Raw genomic sequence first — 18,068 nt, 5'->3', positions numbered from 1 at the left:
ATCCAATACCTCTCCTTTGAGGTGAAGTACAATGGCATCAGATCCCAATGTAAACAATATACACCCTAAAAACAAATGTTTGCTAATAAGACATGTACAGTTTGGTCACTTTGTACAGAAATGGTGAATTCAATTATTATCTGTCAGCAGATTTGTAAAAGGGTTTACAGATTCTGATGGTAGGCAAAGAACTGGGAGTGAGGAGGAAGATGATATGCTAAGGAGGTAGGAGGTGCTGATATACAGTTGTTATAGCTTAGGAAGTGTGAAAGGGAAATCTAAAGAAGATTAGTAGCAGGAAAAGGGAGAAGTAAATTTGAGTAAACAAATAAGTGGGAAGACAGTAGAGTATAAACACACATATATATCAAGAAAAATAAAAAATGTTAAAATAGCAGAAATTGGTGGGAAAAAAAATAAAAATAAAAAAGAATGTACAACACAACTGTAATATACTATTCAAATGTCCCAGTCCTCAAAATCCTAATTCATGCAAAGCACTTGGTTTCACATTTGTTGGGGATGTGAGGGTGGGAGAAAAAAGAGAGGAAAAGAAAAAAGTAATCTTGAAAGAATAAAGGGTTGTTTTGGTTGGAGATCAATATCTTTCTTGCTTCCCTTCTGGTTCTATAGATGGAGTTGTCTGTTGTTAGCTGGTATCTACACCTTCAGGATGGTGAAGAGTGTCACTGTGCCAGGTTAGTGGATGCTAGAGAGAGGGGCGTGTTAGAAACTGGGTACCTGAAGATGATGATAAAGATGACCCAAGATGGAGGCTCCTGCTTTCAGTAGTAGGATGCCGGGTCAGGTCAGGGGAACCAGGCGATGGTGTTGGATGATGAGTTCAGCCACAAGCTTTGTGGATTGCTGTGTTGGCTGACTTCAGAGCCTGTGTGAAGTTCCTGGGTGCAGGCAGGCTACTGTCTATAGGGGACTATATCCGCTGCTGCACAGGCCCAAGATGGTAGCCACCAGGGGAGCCCCACATTGGTAGATGGGGGTCCACAGGGGTGGCGGCCAGATTTCCTACTCATGGGAAGCTACTGGGTGTTCTCCTTGGGAGCACATCCATGATTTCTGCTCGGGTGGGTGGCCAAAAGTTCTTTGAGGGTGCTGCTGCAGCTGCTGATGGTCTCGCTTGGGCGGTAGTTCTGCGTGAATGAGTAGTTGGGAGACCTACTCTGAGGCTGAGGCCTGGAGCCCTGGACAGGCATGGTGCTTCCTATGCAGGGGTCAGGAATATTGTTCGCAGAGAAGCTGTATTCTAAGTACTTGAATCCCAGGTCATGGTGCAACACAGAATGCTGCCTCCCTCTGGCCTGCCATCTTGGACCCCCTCCTCAACATATTATCTTTAAGAACTATAGTTGGAGATATGTACAAAATTTTTTTTTCCAATTGAGACCTTATATGAATATATATTTTAAAAGATGCAGAGAAGGTTAAAATTGATAATTGAAAAGTGGTTTCTACAAGAGCTGTTGAAGGCAAGGATTTGAAAAATCTTGCTGGGGGCTGGGGATGTGGCTCAAGCGGTAGCGCGCTCGCCTGGCATGCGTGCGGCCCGGGTTTGATCCTCAGCACCACATACCAACAAAGATGTTGTGTCTGCCGAGAACTAGAAAATAAATATTAAAAAAAAAAAAAAAGAAAAATCTTGCTGGGTGGAGTGGTGCACACCTATAAATTCAAGCTACCAGGAGTCTGAGGCAGGAGGATTGCAAGTTCAAGGCCAGCCTCAGCAAGTTAGTGAGTCTTTGTCTCAAAATAAAATTTTAAAAGGACTGATATGTTGCTCAGTGATAGAGTACCTGTGGGTTCAATCCCCAGTGCTCCAAAAAACAAAAACAAAAACAAAAAGCAAACCAAAAAACCCTTATTATCTTTAGTCCTCAACATAGTACCTTGGAAGGTACTTAATAGACACTTAAAAAAAAAAAGTCTTAGAAAATGTTGTTATTGCATTTTTATGTTTGCTTTTAAATTGTTTAAAATGTATACATGGTTCCAAAGTCAAAGACATAAACAAGATGAGACATTTAACTTCCACCCCTGTTGCCTCCTCTGATCTTATCCCTCCTCAAAATCACTGGTTTTATTATTTTGATTTCTGCATTATTTCTTTTCAAATACCCACACTTTTTCATACACAAAAAATACACACTACACAAATTCAAATGCACCTTTTCCCCCACCTTAATATTTTGGAGGTCACTCCATAGCAATGTAGCTTTTTTACAGCTACATTGCATTGTAGACTTGAAAGTATATTTCAATTGATTTCAGTTTTTTCTTGTAAAAATCATATCACAATACACATTTTTTCATGTATATGAGTTCATATATGGTTTCTCAGTATATATGGTTTATCTTTGGGTAGATCCCAATTGGCCAAAGTGAAATATACATAAATTTTTGCTAAGTATAACCACATTCCTCTCTCCAAGGATTGTACCACTGTGCATGCCCACCAGCAAAATGTTGTTTCCCCAAGCATCTTATCTATCTTCAGAGTTTTTAATAGATTTGATTTTTTTCACTGCAGAGTTTTTCAAGATCTCTATGACACACAATCTGTTTCACTGTTGGCAAGTCACAATATGTTCAGGATAGATTTCAAACAGTTCTTTAACAAAAATGAATTTTTAGTGTCAAATAATTAATTTATGAAAACAAACACCACAAGGCATGCAGCCTGTATTTTGCTTTCAACAATGATGCAATGATATTGCAGGTCTTTTACTTTGCCTTCTGCCCTTGAGGAAATAATTCAGCCTCAAGGATTCAACCAAGGGCTCTACAGAACTTGAATCCAAGTTCAAGGCTCATCATCAACATGCAGTTGTGTTCTTCATTCATTTTTGCCACTTTGAATTAATTAATTCTCTCAAGTTATTCAGGCCTTATGGTTTTATTATTTTTGGTTCTCCTCTCTTTTACTTAATTATCATGATTTCTTACTTTTTTTATTAAGTACAAAGTACTTAAAATCATGACTGGTATAGAGTAAATACCTTCCTGAGACATTATTCTTACAGAACATGGGAGAAACTGACTTTTAAAATTCCTGCACTACTATGCAGTGCAATGAATAAGTTAACCACTTCTTCAAACTTCAAACTTCAACCATCACTTACTTAATGATTGGTCTATAAAGTTAATGCTTACCTGGATCAAAATTATCACCAAATATTCTCTTGGCAGGAATCTTCAGGGCCATAGCAGGAAATTGCTTCTTCAACTAAAATTTTAAAAAGTAGTATCACATGAACTAATTTTTTAGGTCTTCTAGTAATACATACACTAAAACCCAAAACAACCTGATTTCAAATAAAATTCACCATAAGACACACTTAACTATATGATCATATTATGTGTAATATTAAATCATTCCAATAAAATACCACAGATTTACCATCCTATTTTGTCCCAATAAAACACATAGTATTTGTGTGACCTTGGATAAGTTACTCAACATCCATGTGCCTCAGTTTTCTTGTAAAAACTCAGCAGAGGAGATCTGTACAGTGATGGGTCTCCATGAGGTTTCATGACTTTATCAGCTGGTGATTAATTAGTTGGGGTATTAATATTTGAGGATCTTTAAGCAAAAAGATAAAGCTTACTTTGGATATCTTATTGCATGATTACTTTTATTCTCTTCTTCATGAAGCACCCATCCTTAAACTTTTTAATAGAAGAATTTTCTAAACTCCCAGTAAGCTACAACTCTACTAGACCAGGTTTAACCTGACCTCTATAGTTTCAAAGAACACAAATTATATCATTCTCCTAGTTTTTTCTTTGCCCCTCACCATAGAAGGCAGAATTAAAAGCAGTTATGTTAAAAAAGAGACAAAGAAAATGATGAAATAAGAAAAAAAAAACCCACTGGGCATGGTGGTGCCCATATGTAGTCCAGTGACTCAGGAGGTTGAGGCAGGAGGATCGTAAGTTCAAACCCAGCCTCAGAAACTCAGTGAGGCCCTGAGCAACTCTGTGAGACCCTAAATAAAATATGAAAAAGGGCTGGTAATATGGCTCGGTGGTTAAGCACCCCTAGGTTCAATCTCTGGTACACAAAAAGAAAAAACCAAAAAACAAAAAGGAAGAGGAATATAAGAGAAATGAGATGGATGATTAAAATCTGAAGTGTACTGTGTATGTGAGATACTACTGTCATATTACTTTCACCAAAGAATAACTTAGCTATTTTAATGGGTACAGTGAGATTAATATAGATCTCAAAAAAATGCTATGTAGATAGCAGGTATACAAGAACTTTAGTGGGTATATTAACAGGTATTTTACGTCTCACAGTTCAGCCCTTGCCCAGGCTCCAATGTAAACCATATCTTAAAAAAACACTAAAAATTTACAAAGGATATCCCATATACAAACTCTATTGTTAAAAGAATATCAATATCCTTTGACTAAGCAATATTTGAAACTATATAGATATTTCAGTTGCACAGATATTAAAGAAAATACAGTAAAATGTATTTATGGATTTTTGCAGTACCAGGCATTGAACCCAGGGCCTCATGCATGCTACCTAAGTACTCTACTATGGAGCTACATCCCCAACCTGATGGCTGACTTTAAAGTTTAATGTAGTTTTACTTTCCTCTATTATATAGACTTGCTAGGATCATGTATTAATTTTGCATAGGAACAAATACCATTTAAAATTTTCAATATTATTAAGTTCAGTTTCAATTAGGATGTCATCTGAATGTTAGTTGGAACAAATACAAATACAGTGAAATGCTAAATGAGATAAAATCATAAGTCTTAATTTTCATTACTTAATGAATAATGGAAAGTTCTATAGATAGACACTGTTCTGGCCCATTTAGGAAATAATGTGTCTCTTAATGGAGATATGCTTATTTTCCCTCATTAAAAAAAAATTCTTATGCTGGGCATGTAGCTCAGGGGTAGAGCACAAGCCTAGCATGTGCAAGGCCCTAAGGTTCAATCCCTGGCTCTGAAAAATAAAAAAGAAAGAAAAAAAGAAAAGAAAAATGTCTAAAAAAAATCTTGTAACTAGTAACTTACATATTTATATGTCTCAGGAACCAGGGTTAAGAAATTTTAAAAATTATCATCCTATGTATATAATACAGAGGATGTCTAATAATTTTCCACTTATTAAACAACACTGGGAAACCTCATTATTATGAGGACATAAAGAACTGAAACTTGGAATTAGGTATAGTTGTATTTTTGGTTTTGTTTTTGATACTGGGGACTAAACCTATAAGTGCTTTACTCCTGAGCTACACCTCCAGCTAGCTTTCTTCCTTTCCCTTTCCCTTTCCTTTCCTTCCTTCCTTCCTTCCTTCCTTCCTTTCTTTCGACAGATTCTCCCTAAGTTTCTAAGGATCTTACTAAGTTGCCAAGGCTGGCCTCAAACTTGCTATCTTCCTGCCTTAGCCTTCAGAGTCTTCGGGCACCACTATGCTTGGCCACAATTACTTGACTGAAGCAAAGTTTGGAACTCACAGCTGCCCTAATCTGGAGATGAACTAAGGCATTCTTGTCCTCCACATAGATCTTTCAAGGCAACAACCCCCATTCACATCAGTACTTGGTGGTATTGAGCCTGATGAGTTACAATGATGCTGCTGTTTTGCTGTCTACTTTAGAAAGTTTGTACAACTTCAAACATTATTATTATGAATATTCTTTACTATCTGAATTATGAATATATAAAAATCAGGTTTTAGTTACTTAGGTAGTCAGTGGTCTCTTAGCTTTCACTATCAAAATACACTCTACTGCCATGTATATCTAAAAAGAACATATTTTTTAAAAACCCACTTAAAAAGAATCTCACCCACCAAGTATCTAAAAGAAAATTAATACTCATTTCAGTTGTTTTAGCTATTTAAAATCTGGAATCTAAAATGGCTAGGCATAGTTATATATGCCTGTAATCCTAGTAACTTGGGAAGCCGATGCAGGAGGATTATAAATTCAAGGCCAGCCCAGGTAACTTAGTGAGACCCTGACTCAAAATAATAAAAAGGGATGGGGGTAGGGGTACTGTGAATGTGTCTCAATAATAGAGTTTCTCCGGGTTCAATCCCTAGTACAGCAACAACAAATAAACAAAAAACTCTGGCTAGGCATGGTAGTGCACACCCGTAATTCCAGCAACTTGGGAGGCTGAGGAAGGAGGACTGCAAGTTCCAGGCCAGCCTCGGCAATTTAGTGAGATCCTCAGCAACTGGGCGAGACCTTGTTCAAATTAATAAATAAAAAATAACTGGGGACTTAGTGACATGGCTCCATGGCACTTCTGGGCTCAATCCACAATACAAAAAACCCAACCAACCAAAAAACAACAATACAAAAAACACAACAACCCTAGAACCTAAGACTTATCCCTAACTAAAAATAACATATGGAAAGAGGGTGGGCTCATGACAGACTTTCAGATCTAAAGCTTATAACTGGGCAATTACTCAGCAGAAATACTATGATGAGTAACAACTATTATTTGGTATGAAGGATTTTTCTAATAGTCTCTGACAGTAAAATATATATAAGCTATTCAACAGTTTATTTGGAATTGCTCAACAGTCCTCTCTGCACCCTTATTTGTAAGAATTCCTGTTAGGATGCTTTTTAAGAATCCCTTACCCTTTTCTGCTTTTCTGATACATGTTAGTATTAATTTATTCACTCCAATAAATCTTTAGGGGTTTTTCAAGGTGTTTTAAGTAGAATCTTGTAGACTATTACTTACAGTGTTGTAAAGTTTGTCAAACTCTGCATATCTCCTGAAGACAAACCATTCACTCCTCCCTACAGAGACCAGAACTTTATAAACCTGCAGATATAAAAATAACATTAATTTAAGAAATCTTAACTGCAAAAAGCCCCCATTAGTTAAGTTTGTAAAAATGTCTTTATACTTGCAAAACTGGTATTAAGATTAATGTTTACATATTATTCTCAAGCACATAAGCATACCAACAGAAATGTTAATCTTATCAAGAGGTGATTATTTTTTAATGTTATGAAATATTGCTGTAATTTTTAGAAAATAACATACAAATATTCATTATTTGAATCTACTGAATTCTGACATTTTGCCAGTCTTTCTTCAGGTTTTTCTCAAGAGTATAACATCATATGTACTGAATATTATAAAATTTATAAAGAATTTTCGAAAGTAATGCTAGAAATTATCAAGTACTTTCAAAAGTAATGCCTGGCACAGAGTAAACACTAAACTATTATTATTATTTTTTGCAGGCCATCTTTTATGCAGTACTCTTTAAATTAAGAGTTTGTACTCAGATTTTCTAATATCATCTTACATGGGCTTAACATTTTCATAATACATGATCCCATAACTATAATCAACAATCCTATGAAGTAATCAGAACAAAAATTATTAACCTCCACTACAGATGAGAAAGTGAGAGCCAACAAGTTAAATAACTTGCCCAAGTTCATAGTCTCAAATGAACAACATAAAACTCAAGATAAAAATCTAAACCTTCTATTCTCTATGTAACAGAACCAGTATCAAATCATCAATAGTTATAGAATGAACTCTCTTAATTCACCCATAGATGCTTTCAGAATATAATTCCACATATTCTGATGAATTATGAGAGAAGAGTTTAGGACCCCAAGGATTTTGTATAATTTCTAAAGGAAAAATAACAAGAATCCAGGTATATGATGAAAGGCTGGCTGATGTAGGACCTGGTTTATCAACTGTATTATTTTATAGTGATGACAAGAAATATAAGTTGCTTTTGAGGTTTACTATATTTCATATGGCTTGTTAGACAACCTAAAAGAGAAACTATCTCAGAAGACAAGAACACAAATGAATACAAACTCTCCTTTCCCATGAAAGATAGGTAACCTATAGGTAACTTGTGGAAGTTCACCTTAGATAATACTGTAAGAAAAGCAACAATCTGATATTTTATGTGATTATGTTATAGAAATTCTGTAGTATTATTAATATATAGACACATTCACAGGGCCACAGTTTCACTGAAGGACCCCAAAATATAAAGCCTTCTGTGAGGGGATACAGCATCAACTGGAAAGTGAAGTCAAGTCATTGGTATCAGTCACCTGGACAAGAGACATATATCACTCAGAGGGAAAGAAAAGCACTTGGGTACAACATCACTTACAGGTGATCCAGTTCTTAAATTATTAACTAACAGTATGGTTATAGACAAGTGTTTATTAAGTAAGTTCTAATAAAGGCACTGAATTGTCTTAGAGGGAGTTACTGGGTATAACATGTTAGAATTTGTTGTCAGGTAACACTCTCCCCATAGAAAGAGGACAGAAGTAAAGGGCAGAAGACCTAGTCAAGATGCCAGTGAAGCTAAGATCAGATTATGTGTGACACAGCACGCAGGATCAGATAGGCCTGGGAAGAGCACTGCTATGGAAGGACAAAAACCTTAAGTTTATCTTAAATTCTTTTATTTTGGTACTGGGAATTGAACCCAGGGGTGCTTAATTGAACATGAGGTGTTAAATTAACCACTGAGCCACATCCCCAGCCCTTTTATTCTTTATTTTGAGACAGGGTCTCACTAAATTGCTGAGGCTGGACTTGAATCTGCAGTCTTCCTGCCTTAGCCTCCAGGTGACTGGAATTACAGGAATGTACCACCATATTCAGCAACTTCTTAAAAAAATTTTTTTTTTTTATGGTACTGGGGATTGAACTCAGGGGCACTCAACCACTGAGCCACATCCCCAGACCCTTCTTGTTTTTTTGTGGGGTACTGGGGATTGAATTCAGGGACACTCAACCACTAAGTCACATCCCCAGCTCTATTTTGTATTTTATTTAGAGACAGGGTCTGCTGAGGTTGGCTTTGAACTCGCAATCCTCCTGTCTCAGCCTTGCAAACCGCTGGGATTACAGGCGTGTGCCACCGCGCTTGGCCCAGGCTCTTAAATTCCTATGCTGATTTCCTGGTGAGGACAGTAGTCCCTAGAAATGTCAGGTGGCCTCCCCTGGCTCCCAGGTACAGCCAAGAACAGAACCACTCTTGGGTTACAGGCTGGAGTGGATCTGCAGCAAATATATTTACAGGAAATAAGGTCTTGTGAAATTATTAACTAACAGTATGGTTATAGACAAGTGCTTATTAAGTAAGTTCTAATAAAATAACAAGCAAAAGACATTTAAAATTTAAAAAATACTTCTATTGGAAAAAAGCAGGATTTCACAGAAACAATACAATACTTATTGTAATACGAAGTTATTTTTATTTGAGTATTTACTTGGTCTGTCTTTCCTCACCAGAATTTAAGTTCTTGAGAGCTAGAACTGTGTTACCCATCGAATCTCTAGTGCCTTGAAGATTCCTGGCATAACACAGAATTCACCGAAAGTTTGTCAAGTGGATAAATGAAAATATAATGTAGACTTGGTTTAAGTCAAGACATACTAGAATGCAATGCATGAATCTATGAGAGTTACATAAAAGATGAGAAGAGTGTAAAAATATTATTGAATACTCAGTAACACAAGGTCTATTTTTGTTCTATAGGCATCTGGACTTGCTGAAGCTGAACAGAGAGTCTGTGTCGGATGAGGAGGGGTCTATCTGAGCTCATTAGAATCAAGTTTCTTGAGGACTGAGGACAGCACTATTGTGACCCAGGAACTAATACATGAACTTAGTACTATTTTCACCCAACAAATACTTACTAAACATCTACTATCTCTGTTATAGGGGATGGTAAAACAATAGTAAGGGAAGTTCTTGCTTCAAAGTACCTTGATTCTGGCAGGCAAAGAACATGTAAATAAATGCCAAAAGTCAGGTGATGATTACAGCTATTAAAGAGTTACTAATCAGGACAGAGTGAAAGGGTGTTTGGGGTGGGGTTTGAAGGTGCTATTTTATATTTTAAGAGGCCAGAAAAAGTCTCTGTAATGAGGCAACATTTGGGAATCTGAAGAAATAAATGAACATGGTGATTTGGACAAGGCTTCTGAGAACTCAGAGCACATGTGGGCACAGCTAGGTAAGAAAGTTGCTGAAGTCTTCCTTGACTGTTTCTCAGAAAAGATGAAAATACTTATACCCTGAAAAATCAAAGGACATCTGACACAACCTACAGCCCACACTTTCAATGTTATGAATTTCTGTCTAACTTGGCAGGAGGTAAAGTCCCTGAAGCAGAGAATAGCCCAAAGGTAAAAATAAGAAGAGGGAAGGAAAAAAACTTGCACACACTTCCCTACTTTACCCAAGGTTTATTAACCCTTGTTTACCTTCATTGTGATATTAGTAAAAATGTGTTTAAATCATGTGTAACAAATGCACACTGTTTAAGATACCACTGCAATATAGAGGCTGGCAGCACACATGAAAAGAGGTAAATGGCCTCCAATCTCTCTGCTCTGGCCATTGATGCAGGAGGTGGGAGGTGTGTTTGTTTAGTAAAGAACAGAGAGCAGAGAGGCTGTTTCTTTTCTCCCTTTCTTGGAGAAAGCCACCATTTGGGAGCACCTAGCCCACACAGTTAAAAAGGCAGAGTGTAGTGTTCAGATGAAGGGTTTAGTTTAACTCTTCAGCTTTTCTCATCTCCCATGTGACATGCACTCTGAACTGAAAGTTTCTTGTCATGGGGCTCAACTGGCAGGGGTCAGGTGAAACCCTCATTGGAGGCTGGGAGGGACTACTGAGTCAAGAGCAGGAAAGAACATGTCACAGCCTTAGGAGGCTCTTTGGCTACTGAGAGCCAAAGCACTGAGTCAGTAGAGGCCCCTTTAGGACCCTGGCCAAGCCAAAAAAGGAGAGATCCCAAGTTAGTCCATCAATTGCAGATACCAGCAACAGAGCTGACAAAATGCCCAGGGCTATATGATGTCGGCCACATCTGGATATGTGCTAAACCAGCCATTCCACAGCTAGAACAGCAAAGATCTACAGGGATAACCAGAATACAAGAGCCTTCTCTAGGTTACCATGAAATTAGTCATCTATTCAATCAATACTGTGAAAGGAGATACCCTCCTGCCCATAAGTCAAGATGACAACCTGGAGAAGTATGTCAAAATAAGAAAAAAGAGCAGAATTAACACAACCTGGGCATTTTTACCTAGATCAAAATAAGTGTTAAACAGATCTAAGTTGTTAAATTAATTTCTTAACACTACTCAGCAGAGGGGACTTTATACGACTAGATCACTTAGATAAGATAAATGACATTTTTTTTTTCAGAAGGGTAGGAGATATCTGTATATACTAACTGGACTACTGGAAATAAATACAATATTGTATGTTTCATTATGTTAATTTAAAAAGTGGTTATTCTCTATTGTATACTAACAACAGGAAATATTCATTGTGCTTATTCTTTATAAAGCTATATAACAGATACTACAGTATTAAAAAATAAAATCAGAAGTGGGTTTTGCTTTTAAGATGAAAAAAAGGACATCTGATACAACAATATTAAAAATAAAACAAAGCAATAAATGTCATAGTAAAGATACTACGGAAACTTCATGACAGAAATTCTTAACATGGATCAACAACACCTGACAGCATACATAAAATTATCAGTATGAAGAACAGTATGTATGCTCACATACGTTTTCTTTTCCTTGGTACTGAGAATTGAACTCAGGGGCACTTAACCACTGAGACATATCTCTAGCCTTCTTTTATATTTTATTTAGAGACAGGGTCTCACTTAGTTGCTTAGGGCCTTGCTAAATTGCTGAGGCTGGCTTTGAACTTGCAATCCTCCTGCCTCAGCCTCCCAAGCTGCTGGGATTGTAGGTGTACACCACCGCACTAGACCACACACATACATTTTCTGATAAAGAGGGTCTGAGATAGTTTTGTATCGTTCTCCAAGGAAATGGGAAAACAGGCAAAAATATGCATTAAAGAAGGAAGTTTTATTTTTGTTATAATAGCAGGGCAGACTCTGTGGAGGACACATCATTCAAAAGAAATAAAATCTGGATATTCAGAAATAGGGGAAAGAGAAACATTCTAGCTTAGGGAAGAACAAAAGCAGAAATGGAAATATTTTCTATGACAAAATTTTTCCCATATGCTGTATGTTACATACTTACAGTAAACCTCTTCTTTTTCTCTCTGTGTTCATCAGAGCTGGGAATGCTTACACTTGGGCAGTTTTCCTTGTAGTCCATGATATAATTTCTTTGCGTTTAAGTGACTCAAAAGGGCACCAAAAAAACCAAAAAATGAGTCCGAAGAAATAATCAACAGAGGATGAGCACAATTAACTAATCCAAAATATGAAAACTCTTGAAGTAATGTTCAAATTCCATCATGCAACCTTAACCGACAGGGGGGAAAAAAAAGAATTGATTAGCAAGATAACTTAAAAATATTATTAAGATTTGTCATTCCTTGTAAATAGGACCCATTTGATGTTTATTCTGGCAGAAATTTATAAATCTCAGCCCAGGTTAGAGATTTAGTTCCTGATGTGTTACTAGCACTAAACCACAATCAAGCATTTGTATCCTATTTGCCTTCCTTTCCATTGGAAATTCCAGGAGTCTATACGCTGCAGTTTGTGGACTAAAGTTTAATTCTCACGAAAGGAGTTCTGGTTGAATGATCAGAGCCTTGCCCTCCTGTCACAGTAGTCTACTGTGCTACTGGTTAATATTGAAGCACGTAGAGAAAGAGACTCCTCTACAGGTAGCAGAGATGAGAGGGGGAAGTGGTTATGAGCCGTCCTACAAACTATGACTTTCAGATTTTGTATCAGGTCAAACCAGTGATTTGACTGCTGAACAATTCAGATTACAATCCTGTTTGGTAGGTAACTATTCCCATTTTACTAGTAAGAAAACAGAGTCACAAAGAGAATAAATAATTTGCACATCTAGAATTTTGACCCAGCCTGTTTGGCACCAGAGTCCCAACTCATAAACTGGATGAAGGGCTGTGGCTGTGGCTCAATGGTAGCACATTTGCCTGGTATGTGTGAAACACTGGGTTTGATTCTCAGCACCATGTATAAATAAATAAAGGTCTATGAACAACTAAAAAAAGTTTAACAAAAAAATTGGATGGAGCCAGAAGATGCACATCTATAATCCCAACAATTTGGGAGGTTGAGGCAAGAAGATCACAAGCTCAAGGCCAGTCTTGGCAACTGAGTGAGACCCTGTCTCAAAATAAAAAAAATTAAAATCAGTGGGGATGTGGCTCAGTGATAGAACACTCCTGAGTTCAATCCCCAGAACTGAGGGGGGGGGGGGAATCCAACACTGTGGATGATTCTTATGCACTGAATTAGTGATCAGAGACATTGTAGTAGATCTTCACACAAAACAAATACAATATGCTAATATCATTCCACCCTTGAACAAAGGGCTTGATATGTCACACTAATGTCACCTTTGTTACACAGAGCAGACTATACTTTCCACTGACACCAAATAATATCTTTTAAATGGTCTGTATGCCTGGATAATTTCCCTGGATCAGTTTAATCTGAGGGTCCCATGACCTACCATAGCTCACTCTTTACCAGCAAGCAGCAAAAGGGAATCTGAGGGGGAAGATTATAAGCTACACTATCCACACATGTCCCTTGAGAATGTGGGATTTAGGGTCATAGGTCCCACTAGTACTTAATTTTATATGAATTTAAACATTTGTGCCTTTTGTGCTGTAACTCACAGCAGAATTACAGGAAAACATCAGGCCTCAGGCCTTCCCTTTGGAAGGGACAATAAGATACCACATTGAGTGGCATCAGGAATGAAGGATGGGGAAAGAGTTGAAAAAGCTGCTCCATACAAAGTGCCCAGAGGACATGTAAGATTACAGGTAGAGCAGGCAGTTAAATGTAGAAGCCTACATTCAAGGTACACACTCAAACCTGGCCAGAGTTTCCACTTTGTGCTATATCTATGTATACTCCATTTACTCTTCCATATCAAATCACCTATTTTTTTCCACCCTGCCACATCCCAGAAAGCTGACCTGTATGCGCTACAAAGAGAGGCCATCTACCTTCTGCCCTTGTCCTCTGGTTAGATTCAGTGCCTCACTATGAGGCACTAGCAGAACAGGGGCAGGAGCAGTGAGATGCTAAGGTTATTATCCCTTTGATCCATATTGGACAGCAAAAGGATTTCTCTATCTAAGGCCAAATTCTACCAGGCAGTCTCTTCTACCCCAGTTATAATTCAAGGACTAGGATTAATGATAGGCTCCTGATCTTGCTGGGAAAGAGGGACTTCAACCATACCTTGGTTGCCTTAACCCTACCCACAACACCTTAATAAACATTCCTTTGTTAGACACCCTTCATTACTTTTGCATATGCCTTGTAACTAATGCAGCTACCTGGTACCAACAATGGTCCTAGGAAACAGAACCTCAAAAGTGAGATATATATTTGATAAGTGTCCTGATAACCTTCTTAAGGAGGAAGGGGATAGCACACAGTGACATCATGACCATTTCAATTACTTCCTGTGCATGGTGTTACAAGATGGAGTGCAGGTGGAGGGCAGGGTGCTAGAAATCTGAGTGGCTCATGAAAAGGTTTACTTCAGAGATTGTAACATGGGCTAGGGCTGCTTCTGGCTGTTCTTGAGAATGTGCACAAAGCAAATGACAAGTTGAAAGCCATGAATTCCCAAATAGATAGATATCCATCTATGGATGTTTTAGAGAATCTATTATCTCTTAAAACTGCCAAGCTGATAGGACTAAGAATCAAGCCCAGAAGGATTACAAAAGCTAATTAAACTTGCAATACTGCAAAGTCTCATATGCTAACACAAGGGACACTGGCTGGAAAGCAGAATGATTCAGAAATATGGATTGAGACAGCTGGGAAGACACTAAAAAAACTGAACTCCAATTTAGCTCAAGTTCCCTGCTGAAAGCAGTTACCTGCATCCCTGAGGGTACTGAGACTACCAATGTACCCCATAAAATTCTTTGAGATTGTTTCACAAGAGGACTCCCATTCTCTTGACTACCTGCTCCTGCTATTCTTCACTGCCTCATAACCCAAAATAGCCCAGAAAGAAGTTCAAGTACTACTCTAAAAGAAGACTGCCTTTATACCAAAAAAAATCTGCAAAATCTCAATTTTTTACCAGTAAAAGACTGAGAAGCACAGATGGGAGTATATTCAAATAGCATTAGACCAAAGAAGATTAAACGTAAGATTGTGGCCCTTTACAAGGCCATAATCATATACTCTTGATCTTTCTCCTGGCCTTTCCAAAGAGTGATCTATAGCAATTCCAAAGGTTGACTGTCCAACTGAAGCAAGGGAAATCTATTATCCTTCCATAGGTTATAAGATGGGATATAACTCAGAACTGATACTAATGCCAAATGTGGCCCACCAGTCAGAGTGGGACTCCCAGAGATGAAGGTGGCCCTGATAACTCAAGTGGGTCCAATGAAACCATAAGCCTACCTTGTGTTTATTTTCCTAGTCCTATAAATTTTAGTGGAAATCAATATAATAGTAACTGGCCCAAATCCCCACAATGGCTCCCTGCCCTATGTCATAAATTTTATTACAGGAGAAAGGACCATGTAGAAACCTCTGACAAGCATCAAGAGAAGAATAAGAGTTGTAGACCCCCCAAGGGTTTGACAACAACTACTGTCAATTTGATTACAAGCTTAAAGCCCTTCGAACTATTTTCCTTGCTCCAACTAAAAAAATAACAAAAAATTATACACTATCACTCTGAGCTCAGAAATCAGTACCACCATCAAAAACTGGAAGGGTGTTAAATGCAAGGGTGTTAAATCCCACCATATTCCCATTTAACTAGCCTATTTACCAGAACCAAAGCCAGAAACATCCTAGAACATGACTATGGATTACCATAAATTTAATCAGGTAGTAATTCCAATTACAATTGCAATTCTAGATGTGTTATTTTGGGCTGAAGAAAATCAGCACAATCCCTGATATCTGAAATGAGACTCTTGCCCTGGCAAATCCATTCTTTTCTCACAACATCAGCAAGGACAATGAGTTAGTTTGCCACAAATACCTAATCCCTTTTGCTGTCTAACCTGAGGGTCAGGTGTGAATTGTCATAATAAAACAGTCTGGAGGGCTGTGACCTTTTTTAGATCACCACCCGGGTCTACCACATTATGGCATTGCCTTAATTGGACCTAAAGAACAAAAAGTACCAAGTACCCTGGACACTTGCATAAACACATAAACAAGAGAAGGGATGGAAGAAAAATACCATGGAAGTTCAGGAATCTCCGAATCAGTGGTTTTTAGGGTTCCACTGGTCTGAGGCAGAATGTCTAATCTCAAGTCAGAGAAACAGTTATACCTTGCACTGCTTAACTGAAAAACAGGAAAAACAACTGAATGCTTCCTATTTGGACAGGATGTTCTGACCCATCTACTGGAAAAACTATGAAGTTGTTAGTTTTTATTGAAGCCTGTTCAAAGAGAAGGTTCTGTAACAACGAAAACTGCTCTAACCATTGAGTCTCTGCCTTAGCACACCCAACAGTATGAGAAATGACCTAATAGACAGGGATTTGTTAAGGGGCCTGTGATAAGCATCAGGAGACTAAGGTCTAAAGATCTCTTAGGGTTTGCCAACAACTACTGTCCATTTGATTCCTGACTTGCTACTAGGCTCTGGTATAGATTAGATAGCTGGCTATGAAAAACCAAGAAACTGGGTAACAAGAACATTTATCATGAACAGAGCATTACTTGATTCTCCAAATCATAAAATTGGATATGCACAGAATTCTACTCAGTGTAGTAAAAGCAAGACCAGGTGTGAGCAGGTTTGGATGGCACATGTGAGCTGCAGAGATAAATGGCACAGACCTCCATGGTGGCAGAGTTAGGATTTGAACCTGGTAGTCTGACTTCAGGGTTCATTATACCAGACTGTTTCCACATGTATATGCTCTAGAGTCCTTTAGGGAAAAATGAAGATGGTTCAAAACTTACTTTTTCTGTGTATTTTGAGACAGATCTCACTATATTATCCAGGCTGGTCTTGAACTACTGGACTTAAGCTAACCTCCTGCCTCCATCTCTCAAGAAACTGGGACTATAAGCTACAGATACAACTTGCCCAGTTTTCATAAACTAACTTTTAAGTGGTTAAAAGTAAAATTATGAAAAATTAATCCTAATATTACTATGAATTTAATGCATAATTATTCTATGAAACTAAAGCAATTAAAATTATATGAAATCATCCTCTGGCCAAGCAGCCAAATAAAACAGAATGAGAAGGGGATTGACATAAAAAGATCACAAATGAGAAAGAAGTGGAACAAAAATATACATTGTTCATGTGGGAATGAAAATTGAAAAAATTCTGAGAGGTTCACAGGTATGTAGTAGGGCTTTTCAAAATGCAACAGAAAAAAGATCAACCTCAACTCTGCTGGCAAGACACAAGATAATCATACACAGTGGTTCTCAGGGGCAGCTGGATTGCTCAGGCGTAGGCAGTATGGCCCCAAAGAGACCTAAATTCATCCGATGTTAACCCATAATGGAAGAACTAATTGGACTATCCACTTCATGAATCAGTTCAGACAAGTCCAACAACAACAACAACAACAACAAAAACAGATCAAAAAAGAACTTTCAGAGGCCAGCCAGATCTTAGGAAGGACAGTGAATTTGCAAGGGTAATGTAATAGCTAGTAAATACTATATAATGCTTCCCATCTGGGGGCAATTTTGCTATGGGGGGATATTTGGCAATGTCTGGAGACTTTTAGTTCTCTGAACTTGGTGGCAAGGAAGTAGTCAGAAAAGATGCTAAGCATCTCCAAGGGCCAGGACTGCATTGTTTTTGTTGTAGGGGGTCTACAACAAAAAAACATGTGGTCCGAAATGTTAACAGTAGTGAGATCAAGAATCCCGCATTTATTGAGCACTAATGCCAGGCCTGCTTTAAGAACTCTAACACCTCACTCAATCCTCACAGCAACCTCTGAGATAAATATCACTATTCCCACTTTATAGATGAAGAAGAAAGGTAGGCTATGAAGAGTACTTTCACATGACTG

At 37.9% G+C, this 18,068-nt stretch overlaps 1 protein-coding gene and 1 long non-coding RNA gene across 12 annotated transcripts in view; one reads left to right on the top strand and one right to left on the bottom strand.

The window, feature by feature from the left end:
- Positions 1-11,420, top strand: part of LOC120892983 (uncharacterized) — a 46,129-nt gene extending 34,709 nt beyond the window's left edge. The window contains exons 4-6 of one of the 2 annotated variants that reach the window (XR_013423989.1): positions 634-698; positions 8,016-8,176; positions 9,558-11,420. This is a non-coding gene — a long non-coding RNA (uncharacterized LOC120892983). The remainder of the gene's footprint in view (positions 1-633; positions 699-8,015; positions 8,177-9,557) is intronic. The other variant, XR_013423990.1, reaches the window with a different exon arrangement.
- The window catches only part of Sgk3 (serum/glucocorticoid regulated kinase family member 3), a 140,097-nt gene that overhangs the window by 41,301 nt on the left and 80,728 nt on the right, over positions 1-18,068 (bottom strand). For 8 of the 10 annotated variants that reach the window (XM_078017109.1, XM_078017107.1, XM_078017112.1 and 5 more), the window contains exons 2-4: positions 12,107-12,333; positions 6,758-6,841; positions 3,169-3,241 (exon numbers count right to left, since the gene is read on the bottom strand). In XM_078017109.1, coding sequence (XP_077873235.1) covers positions 3,169-3,241; positions 6,758-6,841; positions 12,107-12,184 — 235 coding nt within the window. In that variant the 5' untranslated portion in view covers positions 12,185-12,333. The remainder of the gene's footprint in view (positions 1-3,168; positions 3,242-6,757; positions 6,842-12,106; positions 12,334-18,068) is intronic. The other 2 variants (XM_078017115.1, XM_040294002.2) reach the window with 1 other exon arrangement.

Source organism: Ictidomys tridecemlineatus, chromosome 7 (genome assembly GCF_052094955.1).
Source record: "Ictidomys tridecemlineatus isolate mIctTri1 chromosome 7, mIctTri1.hap1, whole genome shotgun sequence".
Classification (NCBI taxonomy): Eukaryota; Metazoa; Chordata; class Mammalia; order Rodentia; family Sciuridae; genus Ictidomys; species Ictidomys tridecemlineatus.
Note: the sequence above shows the minus strand (reverse complement) of the source record. Positions and strands in the feature narration are given on the sequence as shown.